Raw genomic sequence first — 17,914 nt, forward strand, 5'->3', positions numbered from 1 at the left:
AAAATAATCGTGTAATAGAATTCCTGCAATTACAGGTGGTATGTGAGTAGTGTTATCAGCACTTTTGTTGAGTTGTCATGACCACGCTGTGAATATGATGCAAAATCTCCACTTGAAATGAAAGTTGGTTAATTCTGAAGGAAGAGCAAGAAATTGAGGTGTTAGAAAATAAATGGGCTTGGTTGGACTAAAAAAAAGTGGAAAAATTGCCTTGGTACTTGGTATCACAAAAAATATGCTTCTTGTTTTCTGCACTAAATGAATCATAATTAAAAACAAGTATATGTGTAATGTCACAATTTTACTTTTATGTGGTGTCATTTACCAAGCATTTTATATATAGCAATCACACACACAACATTCAAAAAACGTATGCTATCATGGTTTATACTCGTTCATAATTTTGTTTCTATAATTTATCTTTTTTTTTAAATTCTGAAACAATGGAGATTGTGTTTGTAGAGAAATTGGGCACAGTTGAAGTCAGTCATATGAACAGAGGCAAATATATAGTCGTCGTTGAATGACTTTGCAGGAAAACCTGACACATGAGTAGCATTCTGTGGAGAATAGAAAGATGCAGGCCATATATATCATGAGTACATTTCATCTTATTGTATCATCTGAAATTGCTTCTCCTGGTGAGGGTTTGGTTTTAAGAGACCAAGTACCTTTCCCTAATGTACTCAGGGTCTTTAAAATAGTTTAAAAAATTGTAGAGATGGTATCTTAGTCTTCAAGACTGATCAGATTTTTTTTTTTGGAATAGAACAAGGTGGGAGGTGAGTAAAATTGGAGGAGATTGTGGGTTCGCTTCCTGGTTCCTCCCTGTGTGGATAGTGCTTTGAGTACTGAGAAAAGCGCTATATAAATGTAATGAATTATTATTATTATTATTATAAAATTGGGCAGTTTCTGTTTATCAAAGTTTCTAGCTTGAAAGTAGTGGAAGAATTGTGTTAATGAGAAGTTGAATTTGAAACATAATTGTTAGTAGGATGTGAAGACATTATCTGTGTACGAGTCTTTTAATTGTTTTAATCCAGGACATTTTCCAGACATTAAATAGTGTATGTAAGTGAGGGTGGAAAAAGGTGGGTGTCAGAGTGCTTCCTACATTGCTCCCATATTCTGAAACAATGAAGGGCAATTAGATTATTAGTGAAATTAAGGTAATTTATATTAACTGGGGCACAGAGCAGGGAATATAAAAAAAAGTACCGCAAGGTTTTATTTCTATTGCAGACCAGCCGCTTGTATGTTCATCGATTTGTGTAGATGTCCCAGTCTTTATAGCATGTATATTTGCTGCTCAATAATAAAATTGAAAATTAGGTAGTGCCATGCCCGTTTCTGCTCTAGGTCACTGTAGAGTTGTACTTTGGATGGGTGGATGTTTTGAATTCCAAATAAATGAATTTATGATTGAGTAATTTCTTAAAAAATAATTTGCTAATATATATAGGGATGCTTTGAAATAGGAAGAGAAGCTTGGGAAGGATGGTCATCTTAACAATGTTGATTCTGTATGCTAATGTAAGATGGAGGTAGACCATCTCTTCACATTTTAATTTTTTTTCCATGCAGACAGCAAAATTGTATTGAAAAAGAGCTTTATATTTACTTGTGATATTTACCTCTAGATATTTAATCTGATTTGCTAAGATAAATGGGAAGGTGTTTAGTCTGATATTGTGTGCTAGAAAATTCACTGGAAAAAAGCACACTTTTATTGAAACTGATTTTGAATCCATATATCTTTTGAAAAATCTAATCTGCTAATGCTTTTAGGACTGCTGGCACAGAATTTTGTGCGTCAGATATACTGTATACAGTACCATATCATCTGCATGTAGTGATATTTTCTGTTCAAGTCCTTCTCTGAGGACCCTCTTTATCTCTGGTTCATTTCAAAAGTATACAGCCAATGGTTCAATGACCGCTGCAAAGAGCAAATGTGATAAGGGGCATCCTTGTCGAGTTCCACGCTCTAGTTTGAAGTAGTCTGAAATAATGATGTTAATAAAAACTGAGGCTTCTGAAGAGGTATAAAGTACTTTGATCCATGAACAAATATTTGGGCCCAACCCAAATTTGTGCAATGTGGTGAATAGGTAGTCCCATTCATCCATATCAAATGCTTTTTCTGCATTTAAAGATATCATCATCTCTGGGGTGTTAGATTTAATGGGTAAATATATTATATTAAACAAATGTTGGATGTAAGGAGTTAAGTGTCTGCCGTTAATAAATCCAGTTTGGTCTTGTGATATTACAGAAGGAAGCACTTTCTCAATCCTGTCTCTGGCAAGTCCATAGTCATCCCTGAGCGCACCATCTAATGAGATGTGTTTTGAAAGTGAACATAAATTGTCAGTCTGTAGTAAGTTTACAAAACCTAATAAGTTAAGTCAAGCAGCATAATATAGGTACTTTGCAGATCTTGCTGTACTCTCACTAAAATCGCTGAGCATTTTGTCCTGCCAACTTGTAAAGAGTTTTAAAGGTTGTAGCATTACACCTTGATAAAAAGCAATAAGTTTCTTCTGTGGAATGTTAACGGCACACCTTTGATTGAAACAATTACCAATGTTGGAAGATTTTTACAGCAATATAATTATTGGTATTGGTAATTCATATAACATTATTACCTACTCATTCTGTTGTCATATTAGCTTTTTTACTATACATATACATTTTCTAAACTAAAATCTCACTTAGTAATTTTAAAGAGAAGATTTTCTTTGAACAAATATAAAAAATAAGCTGGTAAAAGTATCAGATTGATCTTGTTGATTTGAAATGTCATCAAAAATGATTGGTGTTTAAAAGGAGAAACTCTTATTTATTATTATTATTATTATTATTATTATTATTATTATAGGTCCCTAAAAGCCTTGTTCCCCATTACTGTGAGCTGGTAGGGGCCAACCCAAAAATTCGGCCTAACCCATCACGTTTCCTGATGAACTGTCGGGCACCAGGTGGCTTCATGAGCAACAGCTTTGTGGAGACAAATCTCTTCCTTGAAGAAATACAGGTAAGGGTGAAATAATTTTAGCGTCCAATATGAAAGTATATATTTGGCTATATAATATAGACAAATGAGTTTTGCATGATACCAATCTAATATTTATGCATCACACAAAAATATAATACCGGTATAACAGAATGACTAAAATTTAGCTTTGATACTTAAATGAATGATAGTCTAGAGGTTCAATTCACCTGTGTGAATGTAACATATCTGAAGTCTAAAATTACACAATGTGTGAAGGGATTGGTGTCTGCTACTGGGTTTTTTCCTGCCATAGTGGGCAGCAGTACCCTGTGACTTCTGAATTGAATTAAGTCATTGCAGAATGGGAATTTAATAATCTAAGAAAAGTTTTGTCTTTTACAGACAAAAGATCATACTTGTTCTTGTATTTATTTATTGCAAAGGTCAGATATGCTTATTTTTCCTGAAGTGTTAGTAAAAGAACTGCAAGTTCAAGTCCTCATGTTTTGTTGTTATGTATCATATACAGATAGAATACTATTTTACCTGTTAAGTATGACTTGAATGGTGTCTGGTCCAGTATTAATTCTTGTCTTACACCCATTGATGCTTGGACTATTCTTAAATAGTTATGATGCACTGAAGAAAAAAAAAAGTGTGGTCTTCCACATGCATGAAAGAAACCCTATGAATATTTAAAAAATCTTGATATGCTGAGTGTTGCTGAAATAGCAATATCTATTATAATGAGAAATAATCCACGTCTGGGCTAAACATGCAGTTAAAAATCTTGGTGATACTGGTTGATGATGCATATACAGTGGGGCAAAAAAGTATTTAGTCAGCCACCAATTGTGCAAGTTCTCCCACTTAAAAAGATGAGAGAGGCCTGTAATTTCCATCCCAGGTATACCTCAACTATGAGAGACAAAATGAGGAAGAAAAAAATCCAGAAAATCACATTGTCTGATTTTTGAAGAATTTATTTGCAAATTATGGTGGAAAAAAAGTATTTGGTCAATAACAAAAGTTCATCTCAATACTTTGTTATATACCCTTTGTTGGCAATGACAGAGGTCAAACGTTTTCTGTAAGTCTTCACAAGGTTTTCACACACTGTTGCTGGTATTTTGGCTCATTCTTCCATGCAGATCTCCTCTAGAGCAGTGATGTTTTGGGGCTGTCGCTGGGCAACACGGACTTTCAACTCCCTCCAAAGATTTTCTATGGGGTTGAGATCTGGAGACTGGCTAGGCCACTCCAAGGGCCTCATGTATAACGCCGTGCGTAGAACTCACACTATAACATGGCGTAAGCACAAAAGCGGGAATGTGTGTACGCACAGAGAAATCCAGATGCAGGAATCTGTACGTACGCAAACTTTCACGTTCTTCCACTACATAAATCCCGATCAGCGTGAAAAGTAACGCACGTGCACGCGCCTTCTGTCCTGCCCCAACTCCTCCCAGAATTACGCCTCTTTGAATATGCAAATCGATATAAATAGCCTTCTGAGAAAAGACAATGGGAAAAGCATGGGGGAAAATATAAGAATTTCAGCGAATACCAAATGGAGGCAAAGGAACAATGTACTATTTGTTGGTTTAAACATTGGTATAATCAACAAAAGGAAGTGGATCGAGTGACAGAGTGTCGGAGAAACTCGAAAGCTCAAGTTCACAAAGTCGCACAGTGCCCGAAATAAAAAAGAAATCACATATCAAAGTCGCAGTGAAAAGGCAAGTCGTAGCCCACCGTCTGAGTGTCATATGAAAGCTTATTAGGGTACAGACAAAAAAATAGGCACACAGTAGGGAAAAAAGCACGAAATGTCAACTTTAATCTTGAAATTTCCACTTTAATCACGTAGTTTATTTTGCCATTAAAGTAGAACATCATAAACTTCATCTTAAAATCGTTTAATTTACTAGATTCTCAAATCCCATTGTAACTAAAGTAGGACGTTAAATGCTTTGTTCTGTATTTGATCTTCTTTGTGCTCTGTGTGTGAATCACTACCTGCTTCTTAAACGAGCTTTCTCTTTCTCCGACAGGACACATAATCCATTACATTCGTGATATTACAGCTCCTTGAATAATTAAAATACTGAGATGTATACGTGATATCTTTTTCATGATGATAGGAATGAAAGCATGTTATTAAACATGGGAACACGGTGGCGCAGTGCTTGTTCATATCTCACGCAAGAGGCTTGCTGCGCCATGCGTGACCTTCAATGACATAATTTATTACAGCAGTACTCTTTCAAACGTACTAACCTCCAATTCCCGTCCTTACTTTTCTTTCTCCAAATACCCAATCTCCACACAATCAGCTATGTAATAGACGTGAAGCCATTTGTACGCTTAGAACGCCGATTCTTCAAAACTTTTAAGGAACATTGAAATATCTTCGTAGTACATGTTTAATTATTATATCCGTCTATCTTTCCAGTGTCGCGTCAGCGCAAGAATACAACGCAATGCAGGAACAATCCATGAACTAGCTAGCGCTGCGGCACCATTTCCTCACATGTTTAGTTATTAACAATAAAGATTATTTAAATGAAGTTAAAGTTTTATCTGTATAATATAATCAACATATTTTGCTGCAGTTCATCTTAAAAATGAATACCGTCATCATATGTAAATACGTGCTTTATAAAGTGGTGCAGGTTGTGCAATATTATAACTGTAGTGCAAGTTTACAGTGAGGTAATTGTACTTATAAGTAAACAGTTCTACAAGGAGCACATGATGGACTGATTTAGTGTGTTTAGAGTTCTTGGGATGAAACTTTTTCTAAACCGTGAAGTCCATAATGGGAAGTCTCTAAAGTGTTTTGCCGTGGCTGAGTCAGCGTCTGCTTCATGCTGTATACCGATAATTCTCTTTCCGATCAGCTGCTGCAGTGATTCCCCACTCAGATACAGTGATATAAATACTCCGAGTGGTGCTGTGAGAGTAATATGGAAAAAGATGATCTGCTGGTGCAACCCTTAACAGGAGTAGCTGAAAGAAGAAGATGATGCAGTGAGAGTTACAACGCTAAAGCAGTTATGGTATTTGGAATACTATGGCTATTCCCTGGACCATTATATTGCTGCAGATTAATTACAATCAGATGCATTACACTAATAAACAATATGCAGTTAGTTTCAGTGTATTTATAAAGCCGCGTCAGGAATGTGGAACTAAGAAAGAAACGGTGACCACACAGGAACAGTAGCACTGCTTTGATGCTGGGTGCCGGCAGTCTGTAAAACCGAGTGGAGAAATTGCGTACGCCAAGGTATGAGGTACCGTGGAAATGTGCGTGGCTTTACGCCAAGTTTAGGTTTTATACATCGCGATTTGAGCGTGGAAACGTTCGTACGCAACATTTCTGTGCGTACGCACCGTTTATACTTGAGGCCCCAGGACCTTGAAATGCTTCTTACGAAGCCACTCCTTCGTTACCCGGGCGGTGTGTTTGGGATCATTATCATGCTGAAAGACCCAGCCACGTTTCATCTTCAATGCCCTTGCTGATGGAAGGAGGTTTTCACTCAAAATCTGACGATACATGGCCCCATTCATTCTTTCCTTTACACAGATCAGTCGTCCTGGTCCCTTTGCAGAAAAACAGCCCCAAAGCATTATGTTTCCACCCCCATGCCTTACAGTAGGTATGGTGTTCTTTGGATGCAACTCAGCATTCTTTCTCCTCCAAACACGACGAGTAGAGTTTTTACCAAAAACTTCTATTTTGGTTTCATCTGACCATATGACATTCTCCAAATCCTCTTCTGGATCATCCAAATGCTCTCTAGCAAACTTCAGACGGGCCTGCACATGTACTGGCTTAAGCAGGGGGACATGTCTGGCACTGCAGGATTTGAGTCCCTGGTGGCGTAGTGTGTTACTGATGGTAGCCTTTGTTACTTTGGTCCCAGCTCTCTGCAGGTCATTCACTAGGTCCCCCCGTGTGGTTCTGGGATTTTTGCTCACCGTTCTTGTGATCATTTTGACCCCACGGGGTGAGATCTTGCGTGGAGCCTCAGATTGAGGGAGATTATCAGTGGTCTTGTATGTCTTCCATTTTCTAGTAATTGCTCCCACAGTTGATTTCTTCACACCAAGCTGCTTACCTATTGCAGATTCAGTCTTCCTAGCCTGGTGCAGGTCTACAATTTTGTTTCTGGTGTCTTTTGACAGCTCTTTGGTCTTGGCCATAGTGGAGTTTGGAGTGTGACTGTTTGAGGTTGTGGACAGGTGTCTTTTATTTTGATAACGAGTTCAAACATGTGCCATTAATACAGGTAACGGGTGGAGGACAGAGGAGCCTCTTACAGAAGAAGTTACAGGTCTGTGAGAGCCAGAAATCTTGCTTGTTTGTAAGTGACCGAATACTTATTTTCCACCATAATTTGCAAATAAATTCTTTAAAAATCAGACAATGTGATTTTTCTGGATTTTTTTTCTCATTTTGTCTCTCATAGTTGAGGTATACCTATGATGAAAATTACAGGCCTCTCTCATCTTTTTAAGTGGGAGAACTTGCACAATTGGTGGCTGACTAAATACTTTTTTGCCCCACTGTATTTCCAGGTTCTTCCTATGCCACGTAGCATAGTCATTACAGAAATAAGTATGCCAGAGAAAAAACTAACTTCATTTTATTTTAGATTAATTATCATAATGACCTAATGGATTTTCAACTGTATTTATTTTGTGTCTTAGAATTACTCCTAGGAACTGCAGTAAAAGTCCATTTATGATTAGAAATTTTCCTGCCTCAGAGTAGGACATAAGTATTTATGAAGCTTCCTGTACCTACTCCCAACTACAGTAGAAGCAAGAATTCACATTTGGGAATGAATGTCATGACTTCACAATACCCCATGCCATAAATTAGAAAACATGATGAAATTTTGTAGGTTTCTGATACTGATGGCAAGGCAGTACCACAAAGGTGATGATAATAATAATATACAAAGTTGTAGTAGTAGAATAAGGAAAACATAATAGGGTAGGACATTGCAACAAGCTGAATGTAATTGTTGTCACTTTGCAACTTCTTCTTCTTCTTTCGGCTGCTTCTTCCATATCTTTCTGTCCTCTACATTTTGTTCTGTTACACCCATCACCTGCATGTCCTCTCTAACCACATCCATAAACCTTCTCTTAGGCCTTCCTTTTTCCTGGCAGCTCTATCCTTAACAACCTTCTCCCAATATACTCAGCATCTTTCCTCTGCACATGTCCAAACCAACACAATCTCGCCTCTCTGACTTTGTCTCCCAACCTCCCCAACTTGAGCTGACTCTCTAATGTACTCATTTCTAATCATATCCGTCCTCATCACACCCAGTGCAAATCTTAGCATCTTTAACTCTGCTACCTCCAGCTGTGTCTCCTGCTTTCTGGTCAGTGCTACCGTCTCCAACCCATATAACATTGCTGGTCACACTACCGTCCTGTAGACCTTCCCTTTCACTGTTGTTAATGCCCGTCTGTCACAAATTACTCCCGACACTCTTCTCCACCTATTCCACCCTGCCTGCACTCTTTTTCACCTCTCTTCCATACTCCCTGTTACTCTGTACTGTTAATCCCAAGTATTTAAACTCCTCCACCTTCACCAACTCTACTCCTTGCATCCTCACCATTCCACTGACCTCACCTCTCATTTACACACATGTATTTTGTCTTGTTCCTACTGACCTTCATTCTTTCAAAATGAATCACCTTTTATGGCCATGAAAAGCAGTTACTGTAACAAGCCACAGTGATCCTTGCACTTTTTCTAAAGTAATGTTCACTCTTCTAAAGTGCCGAGCCATGCCATTCTCCAGAATCCCCCATTTGTCTTCTGCAAATCTCTATTAATCTATTGTCTCAAGAGTCTACACCTGCCTACCTGAACTTTTCCAGACTTGTAAAATGTCACAGAAATGTTCTAGGTGTCCAAGGAATGCAGTGCTCACTTCACTGTCAATTATCCAGCCCTGTTTATCTTCAGGATAATATGCTGGCTAGTACAATACAGTTTGCATCTATGTTGATGTTGATACTGTGATAATACTTGCGATTCACATATGCTTGATCATCCTCACTTGGAATAATGATCTTTATGTGTGCGCTGATTTGCATGAATGCAGCTTGCTTTAACATTACCTCATGTATAGTAGTCGGAGAGAATTTATTCATCTACATTTTATCTCAGGCTTTGAAAGTTTGGTGCAAAATTCGAGAAATGGTTAGCTGTGACATACTCAAATCATTGCAATTGCAAAGCTGCCTTTTACACATAATGTTACCAGCACTTTAATTTTGGCAAACATTGCATGGCTTCTACGCATAGATGGAGCGATCACGCACCATACAAGATTTGTTACAATTATTATTCCACTTCTTTCAAATTGATATCTTTTTTAGAAGTTCATTGTTGTCCATTGTTTCCAAAACATTCTGCCTTTTGCAGGATACGAGTGTTGATCTCTGCCTAAATTGCATCTTTTGGCAGCTCCTACTGAAACATGGTGAAGTTAGGAGTAGTTTCATAACTTAGGGAAACTGCTAAAATGCTTTTACTCCTACTTCTAAGAGTTCTGGCAAGTTTGCACTTCATGTTTTCCTACTCTGAGACACTTGGTAAGTACAGGCACTGATCTTGGAAAACTTAAATTAAAATAATTTTTTTGATTTCAGTGATGTCAAGTGAATCTAACCCTCCTCACAAGTTCAACATGAACTTAATTTTACCAGAATGTTATTAGCAATTGGTGTATAATAATTAAATATCACTTAATACGTTAAAACAGTTTATCTAATTTTGTCTTAGTGCAGCACTTGTGGCAACGTGGTTTTTGTTTTTCTTCATGTCTTGTTTTTTTTGTGTTTTATTTCTCTTAATTCATAGATTAGCCACTGTATAACTTCTGAAAAATAACTTCTTTGTCAAAGATCTGAATAATTTTATATCCGTTTTTCTGTCTATTAATTTATAAGGAAGGAAAAGAATGTCTGCTTATCTCGTTTTGCTTATTTGATTCAACAAAAGCAAAAAACTGTCACATGTAAAAAAATAAGTTCCATAGATCACTTGTGTAAAAACATTTAAGGTACAAGAAAAGTTTAACGCAATAGTTGACTTTTAAATAGCTAACATATCAGATTGTTTGTCATATTATCAGCCATTTTTAAAATATTTGTAACATGCCAAAAAACATTTCTGTATTTTTTTTCCTTTGTGATCTTGTACAGCAGTATAATTTTGCCATGTTCTTCACAGATTAAAGACCCAACAGAAAAGCAGCAGTTTTTCCAACAACTGAGTGAACATCTTGACACTTTTCCTGAAGAATTTTGTCGACACAAAGTCCTTCCACAGCTGTTGACAGCTTTTGAGTTTGGCAATGCAGGAGCAGTGATTCTGACTCCACTTTTCAAGGTTGTAATTTACTTATAAGAGTAAATATGTAGAGTTGTTTGACAACAGTTTATAAATCATCTTATCAGTGTATCTGAAAAAGTCTCCTTGTGCGATCTGGTACAGGTGGGCAAGTTTCTTAGTGCAGAGGAATACCAACAGAAAATTATTCCTGTTATTGTCAAGATGTTCTCCTCAACTGATCGAGCAATGAGGATCCGGCTTCTACAACAGGTAAATGTTACAAAACTTTCACAAACTTCTATTTTTATAGAATTACATAAACACAACATTATTAGAGGAAAATGTACCAAATTGCACAAGACCCAAGCCTAAATATTGTGAGAGTGGCAGGGAAGAAAAATTGGTAATTTTAAAGCAGTCACTTGAAGTGTTCACTTCGAATCAATTGCTAATCTATACCTGCACATTCCTTGGAAAAATGAAACAAACAGAAGATTCAGTAATCCCCTCCTAGGATGTATAAATGAATGAAGAGAACCATAGAAAGATAAAAGCAAACATTGCATATACGCAGTTTCTGGAAGCTTCCATCTGGGTGCTTACAGATTCTGTGAAGCAGATTTCGTTTTACATTATTCAGTATTCATTATTTTTGAGAGTTACTTATTTTTAAACCTTGCCCTTCACATTGATAAGAACTCATAGAGGAAGGCATTTAATCCAACTTCTTTGTATTTGTTACTTTATATGTTTTGGAGAGACAAAGTCATATATGTATGTTGCTTTTTGCTTAACCTTCCTTGTGAGAATGCTGATTTCAAATGGGTCTTGCTCTGTAGTTTACTCTGAATAACTGTTTCCTGCTGTCTGGTGATCTGGCATATGTTTTAGCTCTCAACAGGGGCTCTGATGTTTTTGGATATATTCTAACTTGCAGTTTTTTGGTCCAGATGGAACAGTTCATCCAGTATCTGAATGAGCCAGCTGTGAACTCACAGATTTTCCCTCATGTTGTGCATGGTTTCATGGACACAAACCCAGCTATTCGAGAGCAAACTGTCAAGGTATTTTAAGGAATGGTTTCAAAATATATGTAAAGAATTACTGTAATTCTGAGTTAATTTTTTTTAATGATGATTATAAGAACAAGAATACAGATATTTAATGTCTCCAGTTCCCACATATACAGCATATTGTAGAATGTGTTCATTAAAATTGACACATTCATTCAGTGGGTTGTTTGGAGGGGCAGTTGTTTTTATATAAAAGTGGAACATTATTATGAACATGTTTTCTGAAAGAGAAGGCATTTAAGATGGAGAGGGTTCAGTTGGTGATAAGGTTACTGTATTTGTAGCAGTTCTTACACTATTTTTTGTATTGCTTTAATCCTTTTTGAAACAACATTTCTAAGAGTGTATTTACAACTGTATTATTTAATCAAAAACCAAAATCAGAGTAAGTATATAATCTATGGAAACATCATTTAATAACAAAAGAATTTGTTATATTTAAAATTGATATTTTTGACATTTTACATGTCAAATGGCACCTCATTTGAATGTTTATCCCTTTTGTTACCAGTCAATGCTCCTGCTTGCACCAAAGTTGAATGAACAGAATTTAAATGTGGAGCTTATGAAACACTTTGCAAGACTTCAGGCCAAGGATGAACAAGGTCCAATTCGTTGCAATACAACTGTGTGCCTAGGAAAGATTGCGTCTTACCTTACTGCAGGGGTAAAACAGTTTTAAATTTTTCTTCCTTCTTTTCATTTTTCTTTTCTTAGTCAGTAATTCTAATACTGTTAACAAAGGTTCAAGGCCCTTGTGATCCCTAACTATGATGCATATTTCATACAGAGGATGAACAAAAGTTTAATAGCTGATAAAACACAAGCAATAACATTAAAGGTGTTTATTTTTTTCTTATAAAATGTAATGTTTTCACATGGCCCTTTTTCTAAACTGTTTTGAAATCATTTTTGTTTAGATTTGCTCACTGAAGCATTCTTTTCATGTGCTGTTATCCCAATCTAACTCCTAATTATTTAACCAGAGGTTTTCTCTTTGACTGCAGACTAGGCAGCGGGTGCTCACATCAGCATTTACTCGTGCCACTAAAGACCCCTTCTCCGCCTCTCGAGCTGCAGGAGTTCTTGGATTTGCAGCAACACACAACTACTACTCTATGAATGATTGTGCATTTAGGATATTGCCAGTGCTAAGCACGCTGACTGTGGATCCAGACAAAAGTGTCCGGGATCAGGTACAGTGATATTTTTCTGTCTCACTCATTTGAAGAGTTTGCAACTCTTCAAACTGAATTCAGAAATCTTTGGCATGTAAAATACCCTGTAACAAGAGAGCAAATTTATTTTGATTAAATAGTAACTCCAGTATATGGTGTTTGTTTGCAACTTTAAAATACTTGTATGATTTGGATCATGTCATTAACATTTCCTGTGAACACTAGTTGAATTACAGTAATCCCTCCTCCATCGCGGGGGTTGTGTTCCAGAGCCACCCGCGAAATAAGAAAATCTGCGAAGTAGAAACCATATGTTTATATGGTTATTTTTATATTGCCATGCTTGGGTCACAGATTTGCGCAGAAACACAGGAGGTTGTAGAGAGACAGGAACGTTATTCAAACACTGCAAACAAACATTTGTCTCTTTTTCAAAAGTTTAAACTGTGCTCCATGACAAGACAGAGATGACAGTTCAGTCTCACAATTAAAAGAATGCAAACATATCTTCCTCTTCAAAGGAGCAAACAAATCAATAGGGCTGTTTGGCTTGTAAGTATGCGAAGCACCGTGGCACAAAGCTGTTGAAGGCGGCAGCTCACACCACCTCCGTCAGGAGCACAGAGAGAGAGAGAGAGTTAGAGAGAGATAGATAAAAAAATCAATACGCGCCCTTTGAGCTTTTAAGTATGCGAAGCACCGTGCAGCATACTTAAAAGCTGCACACAGAAGGTAGCAACGTGAAGATAATCTTTCAGCATTTTTAGACGAGCGTCCGTATCGTCTAGGTGTGCGAACAGCCCCACTGCTCACACCCCCTACGTCAGGATCACAGATAGTCAGCGCAAGAGAGAGAGAAAGAAAAGTAAGTTGGGTAGCTTCTCAGCCATCTGCCAATAGCGTCCCTTGTATGAAATCAACTGGGCAAACCAACTGAGGAAGCATGTACCAGAAATTAAAAGACCCATTGTCCTCAGAAACCCGCAAAGCAGCGAAAAATCCGCGACATATATTTAAATATGCTTACATATAAAATCCGCGATGGAGTGAAGCCGCGAAAGGCGAAGCGCGATATAGCGAGGGATTACTGTACATTAAACTTCATATTAGAACTATTTTTATTCATTTTGTTTGAGGGAGTAAAACAGTTATAAAGTAGTAGTCAAAGTAGCAACTTTAATAGTTGCTTACTGTAAAGTAATATACTGTATATGTAGGACACGGTGTATAATTTATCAGAAGAGCTTGTGCATATTGTCTTGGCTGATAGTTGAACTGCACAATGTCTCATTTAGCCGTACATTTTGGAGTTGGAGAGACAAAGGCAGCTTATCACAAGTCACATTTGATTAATTTCTGACAAAACTGGTTTAATCTGGTATGATAACATAATTTTAATTCTTCACCTTAATAGTGAAAAGTATGTAACCTTGTTGTTTTGTGCAGGGTTTTCAATCCTTTCAGTGTAACCTTTAGGATTTCTAATTTCCTATCACACTGTTGTTGTATTCTTTATACACTACAGAAATCAAGTCCTCTTTAAGACAGACTGTTCATTTTGAGTGTGCAGTATTGACCTATGTTAAGTGTCACCAGAGAATAAAAGAAAGATGTTCAAAATTAGTAATAAAGACACAAAATATCTTTGGATTTATGGTCTGAGTATAAATGTAATGGATTTATATTTTCAAACCATGCCATGTACTTGTCTCTACAGGCTTTTAAGGCAATCAAAAGCTTTTTAACTAAACTGGAGACTGTTTCTGAAGATCCAAGCAAATTGCCAGAAATTGGTAAGAGCCTTAAATCTTTAAAAGTTAATTTAATTTGTTTTTTTGCTGTTTCTGGCAGCAGTCCATTAATCAGATGTAATCAATATATACCCTTTTTAAAAATGTAAACCTTGTGAGGGAACTTAAAATAATAATTATGCAATTGTTTTTAATTTGTAGGAAAGTGATACTTCACATAGGCTAGGGTCTACTAATTCATGCTGGTTTTTGACAGTATAATTTATCACATTTATTACTCTTTGAAAGTGGTTAACGCTTCATGTAATGTATGATGTAATTGTACAGGGAAAACAAACCAGGACAGTACAATACAGGTACAGGTTAACTGAGGTGGACTAAATTTACTTTCTGGCCTTATCTGATATTTCATTGTATTAGATAGATAGATACTTTATTAATCCCAATAAATTCACATACTCCAGCAGCAGCATACTGATAAAGAACAATATTAAATTAAAGAGTGATAACAATGCAGGTATAACAGACAGACAATAACTTTGTATAATTTTAATGTTTACTCCCCCAACCCCGGGTGGAACTGAAGAGTCGCATAGTGTGGGGGAGGAATGATCTCCTCAGTCTGTCAGTGGAACAGGACAGTGACAGCAGTCTGACGCTGAAGTTGCTCCTCTGTCTTGATGATACTGTTCAGTGGATTCTCCATTATTGACAGGAGCCTGCGAAGTGCCCGTCGCTCTGCCACGGATGTCAAACTGTCCAGCTCCATGCCTACAATAGAGCCTGCCTTCCTCACCAGTTTGTCCAGTCGTGAGGCGTCCCTCTTCTTTATGCTGTTTCCCCAGCACACCACCGCGTAGAAGAGGGCGCTCGCCACAGCCGTCTGATAGAACATCTGCAGCATCTTATTGCAGATGTTGAAGGACGCCAGCCTTCTAAGGAAGTATAGTCTGCTCTGTCCTTTCTTACACAGAGCATCAGTATTGGCAGTTCAGTCCAATTTATCATCCAGCTGCTCTCCCAGGTATTTATAGGTCTGCACCCTCTGCACACAGTCACCTCTGATGATCACGGGGTCCATGAGGGCCTGGTCCTCCTAAAATCCACCACCAGCTCCTTGGTTTTGCTGGTGTTCAGTTGTAGGTGGTTTGAGTCGCACCATTTAAGAAAGTCCTTGATTAGGTTCCTATACTCCTCCTCCTGCCCACTCCTGATGCAGCCCACGATAGCAGTGTCGTCAGCGAACTTTTGCACATGGCAGGACTCCAAGTTATATTGCAAGTCTGATGTATATAGGCTGAACAGGACCGGAGAAAGTACAGTCCCCTGCGGCACTCCTGTGTTGCTGACCACAATGTCAATGTTACTATTAAGCTTAGCAGCAGCTTAATTCTTATTAATACTGAGTTAAGTTTTCATTGATTCCTATTTATGCAGAATATTATTGCTAGCTATTCCCTCAACTTTACTGGAGAAAAGTCTTTTGGACTGGAGTGAAGAGCTGTGCAAATTACAATAATGGTTGATTCTTACTAAAAAAAACCTTTTGACATCTTTGAGATAATCTCATATTGTCCATTAGTTATCACTTCTATTAAACATAACTCTCACTTAATAGGCTTCTTGGATTATGAAGGAAATGTTTATTGTCTCCAAATGCACACCATAGTTTTTTCTTCATGTTCTTTTTGATTTTTTTTTTTTTTTAGGAGACGTAGTTGTTTATTAGGCAGCATGTTGTACAAATGTTTATTATAATACTGACAATTTTTTCTGAAGCTTTGTAATGCTCAAACTGGTGCATCTTTGAACTTAAATAACTTTTTCTGCTCAACATACATAAAGACAACTTAATAAGCTAACGTTTTTAAAATATCCTAAAGTCAAGAATTTACAATTTGCCTAATGCCTTTTTTATACAATACACATTGTTAGCTTGTTCCAGGTCTTAGTTTGAATAAATACTTTACTATACTGTATTTAATTACCTTACATTTTATAACCTTGTTACAAGGTTTCATCTCTTCCCTATGTTCTAAATTGTCACTAGAAATGTCAGGGCTCAATGAGCAGTTGAAAAAAGTCAGCTTTAGATAATATGTATGCATGCATGTAGCAGTGTATAATAGTTGGGTGTTTTGAATTTATTATTTAAGGGCCCCAATTGAACAGAAAGTCCACATAGACTGTACATAATATTTCAAGTAGGCAGCAAACAAAGAAAATATGACTATGTGAACTCTTCAAGTTAGGTCAAGTGGGTTTTGGTGAAGTATTTAGAAATAAGGTGTGTCCTGTATGTTTTTTATAGAACAGACTGAGGCAGAGAGCTTTTTGTTTGCTTTTCCTTTTATGCTTACTTTGTTATTACAGAAAAGGATGTTCTTTCATCCACCACAAGTCCTGGTGCTGCAGCGTCTGCTGCCAGCTGGGCCGGCTGGGCTGTCACAGGTGTCTCCTCTTTAACTTCCAAACTGATCCGTACTACACCAGGAAGTGCAGATGGACTACCTCCACAACCAGGACAGACAAACATGCCTCAGCCAGGAGAGAATACAGTTTCTCCAGAGGCTTCTTCAGAGGGTGAGAATGGATCTTTACCTCTCTTACACAGTTAATATTTATCAATATTGTTAAGAGCTGCAACAACTAATCAACATTATCAACGATAATCAATTATTAAAAATTTTGCCAATGATCACTTTTATCGATTAGTTGATTACATCATTAAGTTTAATACATTGTGGGACACAATTACGTCACTATTTCTCTCTGCTGTGAACACATTTGAAAAAAAGCAAATGGTAAGCAAGTGGTAGAAAATGACAGCGCAACCCAAGACTTTCAAGGTTTGGGAACACTTTACTCTGAATGCAGAAAAAAAAAGGGGATGAGTTGCAAAATGCATAGGTCTGACTTCGTATGGCATAAGAGCACATCAGACAAAGATGCACAAACATCTGAACAGGAAACATACAGTACATCCGGAAAGTATTCACAGCGCATCACTTTTTCCACATTTTGTTATGTTATAGCCTTATTCCAAAATGGATTAAATTAATTTTTTTCCTCCGAATTCTACACACGACACCCCATAATTATAGCGTGAAAAAAGTTTACTTGAGATTTTTGCAAATTTATTAAAAATAAAAAAATTGAGAAAGCATATGTACATAAGTATTCACAGCCTTTGCCATGAAGCTCAAAATTGACCTCAGGTGCATCCTGTTTCCCCTGATCATCCTTGAGATGTTTCTGCAGCTTAATTAGAGTCCACCTGTGGTAAATTCAGTTGAGTGGACATGATTTGGAAAGGCACACACCTGTCTATATAAGGTCCCACAGTTGACAGTTCATGTCTGAGCACAAACCAAGCATGAAATCAAAGGAGTAGACCTCCGAGACAGGATTGTCTCGAGGCACAAATCTGGGGAAGGTTACAGAAAAATTTCTGCTGCTTTGAAGGTCCCAATGAGCACAGTGGCCTCCATCATCCGTAAGTGGAAGAAGTTTGAAACCACCAGGACTCTTCC

General features: G+C 37.3%; 1 protein-coding gene across 1 annotated transcript in view; it reads left to right on the forward strand.

Moving 5' to 3' along the window:
* Nucleotides 1-17,914, forward strand: part of scyl1 (SCY1-like, kinase-like 1) — a 55,620-nt gene that overhangs the window by 12,679 nt on the left and 25,027 nt on the right. Inside the window, exons 6-13 of the mRNA XM_051932580.1 lie at nucleotides 2,885-3,040; nucleotides 10,278-10,436; nucleotides 10,542-10,649; nucleotides 11,330-11,443; nucleotides 11,964-12,119; nucleotides 12,460-12,648; nucleotides 14,348-14,423; nucleotides 16,755-16,964. Of these exons, the coding sequence (XP_051788540.1) occupies nucleotides 2,885-3,040; nucleotides 10,278-10,436; nucleotides 10,542-10,649; nucleotides 11,330-11,443; nucleotides 11,964-12,119; nucleotides 12,460-12,648; nucleotides 14,348-14,423; nucleotides 16,755-16,964 (1,168 nt within the window). The remainder of the gene's footprint in view (nucleotides 1-2,884; nucleotides 3,041-10,277; nucleotides 10,437-10,541; nucleotides 10,650-11,329; nucleotides 11,444-11,963; nucleotides 12,120-12,459; nucleotides 12,649-14,347; nucleotides 14,424-16,754; nucleotides 16,965-17,914) is intronic.

The sequence above is a fragment of the Erpetoichthys calabaricus genome, chromosome 1, assembly GCF_900747795.2.
Source record: "Erpetoichthys calabaricus chromosome 1, fErpCal1.3, whole genome shotgun sequence".
NCBI classification, from domain to species: Eukaryota; Metazoa; Chordata; class Cladistia; order Polypteriformes; family Polypteridae; genus Erpetoichthys; species Erpetoichthys calabaricus.